Here is a 10919-nt window from a genome sequence, read left to right as displayed (position 1 = left end):
GTATATTATTAACAATAAAACATTAATATCCCAATAATATGTCTACAGTAAACAAAAAATAAACTTTCTCCACTTTAATGCTGACGGACATAAGACACCGACAACAGTGGTTCTTTAGGTCTATAGTGCACTAACCACGTGTTCCCCGGATTGCATAAAGGTGACGAGACTCATATCTACAAAACAAAGAGGTCATTGGGTTCACAAGAGCTGCCACACTGACATACAAACAGCTTTATCCCTTTTTACACAAAAATGGGTTTAAAAGACCAGCCATACAGCATTAACAGAAATGTTATTAACCGTCCCTGTGTCTAATACTTACTCCTTAACACTTGGCAGATAAAAACACAAATTACAGTACATAAAATGCATTAAATGCATTGCAAAAAAATTGCAACATGACTGAGGCCCACTTTAAATAAAATCATTACAAAACAAGATATCAATGTAGAGGTCGGACAAAAAAAATTTGCTGTAACTCTGTGGTCTCTTGTGCAGAAGAAATGGTGCGGCTTTAAGGCTTAGCATAAGCATGGCTTCAGAATGCATGTGTGCGTGTGTGTGTGTGTGTGTGTGTGTGTGTGTGTGCATGCGTGTGTATCCCTGGGAGTTGGTGCCCCAAGACAGATCTAGCTGTCGGTATCATCTCGGCCACAGGGGAAGACCTGGAGCTCCTGGGAAATGCGCTGCGCCACCTCCCTGCTGCTGGCTGTGATGAGCCGGCGGGACATCAGGTCAAAGGGGCCACCTGGAACGGGCAGCGCAGAGTGAGCTTCACACTCATTATCCCCAAGCAATCTTACAAACGAACAGCTCAAGACGGAATGAGTGAAACTGCGGGAGGGAACATGTCCTGCAAAGCCAATTAATTCCGCAAACATCGGGTGACCTTTCGGCCAACGGGTCACATGACAGGGCCACAAAAAGCTGACAAATCTCAGATGAGAGATGCTGTAGGAAAGGTACTACACACGTCACTTGCAACGTCACCGAGTTCATCGACACACGTGACACGATTCTGGTTTAAAGTCACACTCTTACTGACTGACTCTTGTCTGAAAGCAGCGTGACCAGTCATGCCGTGGCTCTGCTGCAGAAAGGAAGCCTTACCGGTGACATCCATGACAACCCCACCAGCTTCGGTGACGATGATGGCGCCGCCAGCCATGTCCCAGCAGTGGATTCCGATGTGATAGTATGCGTCGGCCGAGCCGCACGCCACCAGACACATGTTCACCGCCGCGCTGCCTGGACAGCGAATCCTGCAGTACACAGAATCAAGTAAGAGTCTGACGGCTCTTCCGTCAACAGGAAACATCCGATACCATTAAGTAGCCAAGACACCAATCTACTGCGAACTTTGAGATGCAGAGGTGTCAAAACAATAAAATCTAATTTTTTAAAAATCTGAGAGCTGAGGCTCTACCGCACACTTACCCGTGTACCGGGATGGTGAGAATTCTCTCAACATTTGACATCATGGCTTTGAAATGGTCTGGATTTTCCTTAAAGCCGATTTCCGTCAATATGAGAGACTTGGTGATCTCTGCAGAGAACGAGGGAGAACTGCAGTGAGGTCAAGTGACCAGCCATTAAGATCAACAATATTTAAACGAAGGCAGTAAAAAGGTGTCTGTCCCGCATGAATTGGTATTATTAATAATAATAATTATAATGATAACGGCAGCTGCGTAAATTTGTACTGAAGAGGTCATGCACCTCCAGAGACAGAAAACAAAACTAGTCAAGAAAGTCTAAAATGAACAACTAAGCTTGACTTGCTTCCCAATAGCGGCAAAAGAGTTATTCAAAGAGTCCCAAAATGTCAGTAGATCTTCTTATATCGGCATTACATCTTCAGAGGGTTTACAGTGTTATGGTGCTTACAGTTATTTACCGCTCAGTAACCTTTACTGCAGCAATGCTGCCAAGTACTTTGCTGAAGAGCTACTGCAGCAGGGGTTGGGATTCAAACCTGCAACCTCCAAGTCCAGAAGCAGCAGCTGTAGCCACTATGCCCTCTGCTGCCCCATCTTTGCCATTACTACGTCTTCATCATCACTGATGCGCGAATTATTTATGACGAAAGCGATAACGGCAGCACACCAACCCTTCTGCCCGGACACGGTGATCGGCGCTCCGTTGCAGAAGGCCCCTCTGCCCTTCCGAGCCGTGTACATTTTATCTTCAATACAGCTGTACACAACCCCAAACTCCAGCTGGAGGAACAAAGGTCAACGCTCATCTCCACATTCACAATGACAACAAATGGGTGCTTTCCACGTGGGAGCGTGCCAGGTACGCAGCTCGTGCCCGCACGGACTTGCGACGGCCATCCCCGTAACTTTATTACATCGAGTCCCTCCCTTTGCTCTAACGTCTAATCTAGAGTGCTCCCTTTGCCAAACGATAACATCGGAAAGGCAGCCAAATCTGTTATCGTTTCAGTCTCGCTCAGTGTTTTGGTGTCAAGCAACAATTTTGTCCCGTTTACAAAACTTTTGTTTGTGATTCCCTTCAAGTTACTTTTGAAAGATTTTACAGATTTACAATAAAAGTGAAAAACAGCACAGCATGAAAATACTGTATTGGTATTATTAGTACTATCTTCACATTAATAATCTGTGGAATTAAGGATTAAAAAAATGAGAAAACTCCATTAAACAATGTAACACTCATGCATTTTAACGGTTTATATACATATCCTTATGGTTTATTTAATACAGCATTAGGGTATTTGTAAATTACAACTAGGGCGACTTACAGTAGCTACGTTTGTATGGAACTCGAGAAAAGTCGAGGACTGCCTGTGAATATTAAGGTATTGATCAAGCTAGCCTGGCAATACAGCACAATAACGCAGTGGCAACGGGGCCCCAATAGACATCTATATTTATTCATTGAGCTGATGCTTCTCTCCAAAGTAACTTACAGTGTTCAGCTACTTACTACAATTTACCCATTTATACAGCTGCATCATTTTACTGGAGCAATTTAAGATAAGTACATTGCTCACGGGTACTGCAGCTGGAGGCTTGAATTTGAACCTGCAACCTTTGGGTTCAATAGAAGGGACCCACCGAAGGGACCAGCTGGGCTCTTCACCCAAACGGTTTCGAGTCCGATTACTGCTTTAAAGCTTTTATTATAATCTTACAGCAATACTTTGCAAGGCGATGCAAGACCAGCTTTACCTGTTTGTTAACTGCAAACCCAATGGAGATGGAAACAAATGGGAACCTTGAGTGCAGAAGACACAAAGGATATAGAAATGGTGAATTTGGATTTATTCATTTAGCTCACGCTTTTCTTCAAAGCGACTTACAATGTTAACGTTACAATTATTACTAATTAATTAATTATGACAGAAAACGGTTGCATTACACCAACCACACAGGAGGTCTGAGCTGATGGTGCTGCTGGGATAACTGGTGGTTTAGTCTGAATTGTACTGTCTTTTATGTTCTGGTTGGTCTGTGCAGCTGGCTATCCTCTGTTGTTCGTATCGTAAACTTGTATTTGCGATATTTTCTCCGTTCAGTTTTTTTAAGGAGCGTGAAGGTAAACTCACCTGTGGACGAAATTGGTAGTGCCATCAATAGGGTCAATAATCCACGTGGGGTTATCTGTCAGCACACTGGGTGCCCCCGCAGCTACCGACTCCTCCCCGATGAAGCTGGAAGGAAACGGAAGAAAGTAAGACGAAGTGACAGCTGGTAGTGTAGTGGTGGTTAGAGCTGCTGTCTTCAGGTCGCAGGTTTGAATCCCAGCTGTAGAACCCTTGAGCAAGATACTTACCCTAAATTACTCCAGTAAAATTACCCAGCTGTATTAAATGGGTAAATAATTGTAAGTACCTTAACACTGTAAATCGCTAAGAAAAGCATTAAATAAATGTGATTTTTTTCCCCCCAATCTAAAATTCTTCTGAAGCCATAACCTACCTGACACTGCAATTACAAAACACATCAAGATTTTTTAAACTTTTTAGTTATGTCAGTTTTTATGCTGATTACGGATTACAAAAATACCACTAGTTCTTCTAGGGTATCAGTTTTAGTTTGGTACTTTACAGCCACTAGAAGATTCTAGAAGGCACCAGAACATCCTAAAAAGTATCAACACATTCTAGAAACTATCAGATCCTAAAAGATACTGGAAGATTTGATACTTGGAACCAAGTGCTAGAATTCACCAAAATTTGCTCATTTCAAGAAGGTGGAATATTTTCCTAAAAACTTACATATAGTACAAACTAATACCAAAACTTTGTTTAAATCTAACAAAAATTAATGGAAAATGCAAAAAAAAATAAACAAACAGAAGAAAAAATAACACAATGTAACAAAAATTTTCTTAACAATTTAAATATAAATAGAAGCAGTGTTTGTCATCTGAAAATGATGCTCACGTAATAAGTGAGAAGTTACGTTAGGCCATGTATAAACGTCCATCAACGCACACGGCAGCACGTGAATGCGGACTCTCCGGCCCTTCGCAAATGGGGGCTTCCAGTGTATCACCTGTGTGTTGGGTACTTCTCTCTGATGGAGCTGATGATCAGGGCTTCCACCCTCTGATCCGTCTCCGTCACGAGATCCACAGGAGAGCTCTTCTGCATGACAGAAACCTCCTTCTTTAGCGCCTCGCGAATCACCTGAGCAGAAGACAAGAACATAGAAGGCATATATGTTACTTTACTTTATTTAGCAGATGCTTTTCTCCAAAGTGACTTCCAATTAACTCTAGTGTTATCAGCCCACACCTTATTCACCGTGGTGACTTACACTGCTAGATACAGTACTTACACTGCGTCACTCCATACATCAGTGGAACACACTCTCTCTGCCACTCACACACTACAAGGGACCTGAACAGCATGTCTTTGGAGTGTGAGAGGAAACCAGAGCACCCAAAGACTTACACTGCTAGATACACTACTTACACTGGGTCACTCATCCATACACCAGTGGAACACACTCTCTCTGTCGCTCACACGCTATGCGTGAGCCTGAACAGCAGGTCTTTGGACCGGATGTGACGTGAATGAAATTTTTTATACATTCTGGCTTTGTCTGAGGTTCTTACAGGGTGTGAACTGCGAAGAAATTGAGGGAGATGTGGCATGTGCATTATGAAACCGTTATTGACCGTGTGTCGCTTTTACAAACAACTCAAGTTATGAACGATGTTAGTGACAGTCTTCTGCAAAGCGGGGTGCCGAGCTCACCGTTCCAGCATCTTTGGTCACCCTGAGACAGTGGTCCATACAGAGCTCCCAGGGGTCCGACATCCCAGCGACACTGAGAGGAGTGGGGGGCAGGGATTGTTTTTACAGCCTTTTAGTTTTACCACAAAACTTCATTTAAACTCAAACTGTAACTTCCTGTCTAAAATTCAGTTTGCAATAATACAGCGCATACACACTAAGTCTCTCTCTCACACACACCAATCTCACATCCAGATCTTCATTTCTACTGCATCTCTGAGTCTATGAGTATTTCCGTTTATACTGTTTCTAATTTCCACAAACATGAGATTGTTAGGATCCACGACAAGTTGGGAACAAAGCAGCTGCAGACGCTCGACCTGAACTTAAGGACACAGAGAAACTGCTGTGTAATAATAGTCGCCCATTTCTCCTGTTATAAACACACACACATATATACTTTGAAACTTTGATATATATATATATGATATATATATATCAAAGTTTCAAAGTATCATTGCACGTTTTTCCCGCACCGATCATGATGGGGAAAATTTTCCTGTCCCGCTGACGTCACCCTGACTCTTGACGTCACCTCAGCTCGGTAAAACGCGATGTAAAAATCCACTTTTTCCGCACAATAATAAACAACATGTTACATGTCATGTGCAGCCGAAATTAACTGCTACTCCTGTCCGTAAGCAACGAAGTTAGAAATGCAAGCAGACACGAAAATCTGGTGAAGCAGCAGAATTTGCCAGAAGCTCAAAAGAGAAAGAAAACCTCACCTTGGTTCACAGTGAACTCCAACTTATTATCGCTACGAACTCGACCGCATAACATCCGCTCTGCTCTTCAAAGACCGACTCGTCTCTACTTCTTCCTCTTCGCTCTCCGTCCAGCGGCGGTAAAGCGCTCTCCCGTTTGAGTGCTGCCTCCCAGCGGTCAGGAGGTGCGTCTACAGGCAGCCTTACGTTCACATTTGTCCGAAGCTACGTTTATTTATATACTGTGTAATTTATATTTTACCATTATTACAGTTACAAACTTATTTGCCCATTTATACAGCTGAGTAATTTACTCATTTAGCAGACTGCTAAATACATATAGCTCAGAGATAAAATACAAGAAGTGAATTTATCTATTATTCAACAATTTATTATTAAAAAAAAATGCATTTATCAATCAGGAGATAAGTGAGTCTGAGAGAGATTCAGCAGTTCTGAGAGGGGGCGGTAATTCCAACACATCAGGGCCAGAACCCAAAACCTTTGTGCTTTTGATGTGAGTGTGGCGTGTGAATGTGCGTGTTAATATCACAAGGCTCCCAGATTCTATTCAGAAGGCAGCCACGATGAACACACACCTTATTGCTATTTTAATTTAAAAAAAAAAATTAAAACCCACACACACACAAACATGGGTCTTGATGTAAAGATGTTTTATATTTGTACATTCATAAACCAGGGGTAAGGTTGCAGACATTGTAAAGAAGCAGCCCGGGCCCCTTATTTTAGGGAAGCGCAGCAGAGGAAGCATCAGCAGAAATATTCCCGGCCTCTTCTGGAACAGGGAGCAAACCGTTGCCCTCAGATGACACAGGAGGAGAAGTTTCTGGAGTTTCACTGGCACCTGGTCTAGTGGAGGTGACCTCTAGAGAATCCGTCAGGGTGGATTTCTTCCTTAGTCTTCTGCAAAGTGCTCTCATTGTCACAGGAAGAGACATACATCTGCATTAACAAGAGCAAAAATAATTTTTTTTGGTTGTTCTATGCCATAAACACATGTCACATGTGTATTGTTCGGTACATGTTTGCTTTTAAGGTAAAAAGGAGTTAAGAGGTAGTGTACTTTGTAAGAACTTGGGAAAGGTGCTCCTCAGCGGAAGGATCTGCAAGCATTGGTGGGAAAACTCTGCAGCTGATCTTGCGACAGCTTTCCAAATTTACTACCACTGCCAAGATAGGGGGGGATAAATAAAAATGAGAAAAAATAATAAAGACACTCAAGAGCTAAATTCATAGAAGGCAAAGATGTATCGACTAACAGGAAAGTCAGTTGAGTCATGGTGTTAGAGGTTCCAAAGGTGTAGACAAAGTCAAACACCTCTTCCTTGTAGTGAAGGAAAGCTGATTTTGAAAGTTAGACAACATAACAAATGTTGATTTTTTTTTTTTTTTTTTTTTTTTTTTGCATTTTCCATTTAGTTTTGGTAAACACGCTTTTGCCATTAATTTGTACTGTGTGTCAGTTTAGAAAAAAAATTTCACATTCTCGAAATTAGCAAATTTTGGCACTTGGTTCCAAATGCCGAATATTGCAGTACTTTTCAGGATCTGATACTTTCTAGAATGTTCTGGTGCCTTCCCGAATCTTCCAATGGCTGTAGAGTACCAAACGAAAAGTGACACTCTACAAGAACTAGTGGTATTTTTGTAATCAGTAAACTGTAACTGATCATAATCAACAGGAAAAAAAAAAAAAAAAAAAAAATCACAGTAACTGGGAACTTTGAAAAAATTTCATTGCCTAATTAAAAGCCACATCTGAAACTACACATGATGGACTAATAACTCTAGTATTTCAGCACTCAAAAACCAGATACAGAATACCATGTTCAGCGATAATTACCTTTGCTTTTCGCAGTTTTTCCACAGCGACAATGTTTACTTACGCAAGGCTAAGTAATCACTGTCGGTCACAAATGAAATGTTGATGTTGCTGTCGGACTGAAGAATAACCTCACAGTGTAGATCCAGCACATATTCTGCAGAGATATTGTTGGGAGGGGGTTAAGTTCATATGGACCAGTTCAGGTCTAAACCATTTGTACACCCCTTCCTTGCCTACCAGGGTTAATTCATTTCATGGAATCACCCCAATAAGCAAACTCCCATTAACTGATGTTCAGTTTAGTTATTTCTTGTGGGGTATAAGTAAATGGGTTCCCAAACATAAATATCCCAAAAGTGCCAGTTGACTAAAATACAAGGAATTTATGTGCAGCTATGAAACCACCAATATTTATTTATACCAGATTATCCTACAACTTACTTTCCAAGTTATTTAAACTGGTAATAAGAATTATATAAGATATAGAATCATTTTTGGACCACCAATGTCACCTCCAGACAGACTCAATTATATATATTTTTTTTTAAAAAAAACACATTTTTAACACTAGTGTAAGGGTATATGATAAAAGCTGATTTAAAGAGTTCATTTGTACATGTTTATGCAGTTTATTTCTAAATTTGTATTCAGCCCATTTTAGTCGAATTTCGTTAATCACGATCACTTTTGCGACAGACTGTCAATGGGACAGGAAGTACATAATAGTTTTCTTCGCCTCTGTATGCTTTATAGAGTGGAAGATACAGGCGGCAGTGAATAAAACACCTGTTTGGGAGGTAAAAATTAATGGGTTATTAGGCAAAAGCGCTGTTGTAAAGAATAAGCCTGTTTTATGAAAAAATTATGACTTATGAAAATGTATGGGACAATTCACACGCACGCACAATAATAAAAAAGATCTTCCCCAGAGCTGCAAAACAGCTGAACACTGCCTGATTTTTACCCCCAAAATACACACAACTAAACACACACTTTGTGTCTTATTTATAAGTCTTCTACTTCTGTGCTACTGTCTTACTTCTCTACAGTGTTATTTCATTTAAATGGATTAATTCTCTGTTTATACCCAAGTGTTTCAGTTTTATATTGTTTCCTCCTACTGTCTTATTGGTCTACTGTATTATCTGTTTAAACTGATTTTCTATTCTTTAATACTTAAGTGTTTGTTTTATATTGTTGTCTAAAGAACTCAGGGAATAGCGCTATAATTTGGGTGTATTGCACAGCAGTACAATGACAATAAAATCTTCAACTCAGTTCAATAATAGCACCCCCTCCTCATAAAGGACTCAATTACGTGCGGGTAAGGTACTTGATGTTAAAAAAAAATCAGAACTCCAAGTCTAGCGGTGGAGGATTGTCTGAGCTTGTGCTCCATCTGCTCGTTTCCATATTCGCCCTGTTGCCCCTGCTTGGTCCATTTCATCACGAAGCAAGATGTTGATGTACTTCAGGGACCAAAAAAAGCTGCAGCGTTTGAAAGGCTTGACATATCCGGGAAGACACGGTCAACTGTTCCAATGTTAACCATGAAAGACTTGATATCTGTAGTTGGACTTGGACTCAACCTTGCTGACCTTGAGTGGGTTTCTGGGTGGGGATGCAACTGGTCAGCAGGGCGTTGAGTGCAGACTGGTGCCGCAAAAGCTCCAAGATTTTAGGGACGTGGGCTGGGTGCGTGAAGGCAACGTTGAGCACAAGGGTCCCCTCCAGGCCAGCCGTGCCATCCGTGGGTCCCGACACAATGTAACTGTGCATCCGGTTCTCCGGTAGCATCTGCGGAGAACGAACGAGAAGACGAGGGATTCCTTACAGCCGACTGCTGCGCTGCTGAAATTTGGCATCACTTCAAAAGCCTGAAACCGAATGAGTGTTCCAAGGCAGCGGTTAAGATTCCAGGGATATTTTTTAATAGCATATACGAACCACGAAGTGGGCCACTCCCATTTCCCAGGACTCCCTGCAGTCATTTTCCTGCAAAAAGGTTCCCAGCAGCAGCTGGAGGAAGGGCTTCCACTGCAGACCACTTTCAGAGATCGCCATTCCTGCACCAGACCAGAAGAACATTAAGAGCCTCCTCCTACGCATCAGAGTTTCAAATGTCATCATAAGTTAATGCAATATTTTCATTTAGCTGACACTTCTCCAAAGTGACTTACCCAGCTGTATTAAAGGATAAAGGTAATTTTATTGGAGCAATTTAGGGTAAGTACCTTGCTCAAGGGTACTACAGCTAGAAGTGGGGATTGAACCTACAACCTCTGGGTCCAAAGGCAGTAGCTCTCACTATTATGTTACCAGCCCTCTCCAATCCTATTTACCAAATATGTCTGCAGATGCAAGAAATTTGACTTGGAGTCTCTTCGTTGAGTGATTTGACATGTAAAAACTGACATTATACCCACCACACTTCATTACTTGACAAAGTGACAAAAGTACAATAAATACTATACAAATGGTACAGTTCACTCAGCTGGACCAACCAACAGAACTGGCATGTCCATTCAAGAGTGATATGGATTATAGCGACTCACCGGTCAGATGTTCGATCCTGCGGACGAAAGATGACGTCACTGGCAAAGGGGGACTCAGTTTGAGGACAAAGGAAGCTGGAAGGATGGCACTGTTGTCCTCGCCCAGGGTGGTAAACACAGGTAGACTGCAAAGAGAGGTTTGTTGAAGTACCTGAAATGTCAGGAAGAGTTTTTGGAGCAGTCAGATACAGGCATTTTCAGAATAGTGTTTGTTGGGGGGGGGGGGGGGGGGGGGGGCACTGTTCCCTACCCACCCATTTAGTGGTGGGCATTCATTTACTCAACACTTTTCTCCAAAGTGACTTACTGACAATTATTTATCAATTTATACAGCTGGGTATTTTACCGGAGCAGTGTAGGGTAAGTACCTTGCTCAAAGGGCCTACAACTGGAGAAGGGATTCAAACTTGCAACCTTTGAATCCGAAGACAGCAGCTCTAACTACTATACTACCAGCTGCCTTATCTGTGATTGAAACTCCTCTTTTCGCCTTTAACTCCGTTCATAACACAATTTATCCACATGTGAGCAGACATCGG

The 10919-nt window shown here is 41.8% G+C and overlaps 2 protein-coding genes across 2 annotated transcripts in view; both read right to left on the bottom strand.

Moving 5' to 3' along the window:
• Window positions 1-568: 568 nt before the first annotated feature.
• LOC108942203 (inositol monophosphatase 1-like) lies at window positions 569-6099 on the bottom strand. Its single transcript, XM_018765352.2, has 9 exons — window positions 6001-6099; window positions 5234-5306; window positions 4527-4660; window positions 3575-3679; window positions 3198-3243; window positions 2114-2222; window positions 1441-1549; window positions 1114-1265; window positions 569-751 (listed from the first exon to the last, which is right to left on the bottom strand). Exons 2-9 carry the CDS (start codon window positions 5294-5296, stop codon window positions 633-635), a joined length of 837 nt encoding a protein of 278 aa, XP_018620868.1. The 5' UTR covers window positions 5297-5306; window positions 6001-6099; the 3' UTR covers window positions 569-632.
• Window positions 6100-6643: 544 nt separating this feature from the next.
• Window positions 6644-10919, bottom strand: part of med1l (mediator complex subunit 1-like) — an 11075-nt gene continuing 6799 nt past the window's right edge. The window contains exons 12-17 of the mRNA XM_018765431.2: window positions 10381-10505; window positions 9773-9891; window positions 9424-9622; window positions 7887-7979; window positions 7064-7166; window positions 6644-6942 (exon numbers count right to left, since the gene is read on the bottom strand). Coding sequence (XP_018620947.2) covers window positions 6726-6942; window positions 7064-7166; window positions 7887-7979; window positions 9424-9622; window positions 9773-9891; window positions 10381-10505 — 856 coding nt within the window. The 3' untranslated portion in view covers window positions 6644-6725. The remainder of the gene's footprint in view (window positions 6943-7063; window positions 7167-7886; window positions 7980-9423; window positions 9623-9772; window positions 9892-10380; window positions 10506-10919) is intronic.

The sequence above is a fragment of the Scleropages formosus genome, chromosome 5 (genome assembly GCF_900964775.1).
Source record: "Scleropages formosus chromosome 5, fSclFor1.1, whole genome shotgun sequence".
In the NCBI taxonomy this organism is placed as follows: Eukaryota; Metazoa; Chordata; class Actinopteri; order Osteoglossiformes; family Osteoglossidae; genus Scleropages; species Scleropages formosus.
The sequence above is the reverse complement of the archived record's forward strand: the minus strand, read 5'-3'. Positions and strand labels throughout refer to the sequence as shown.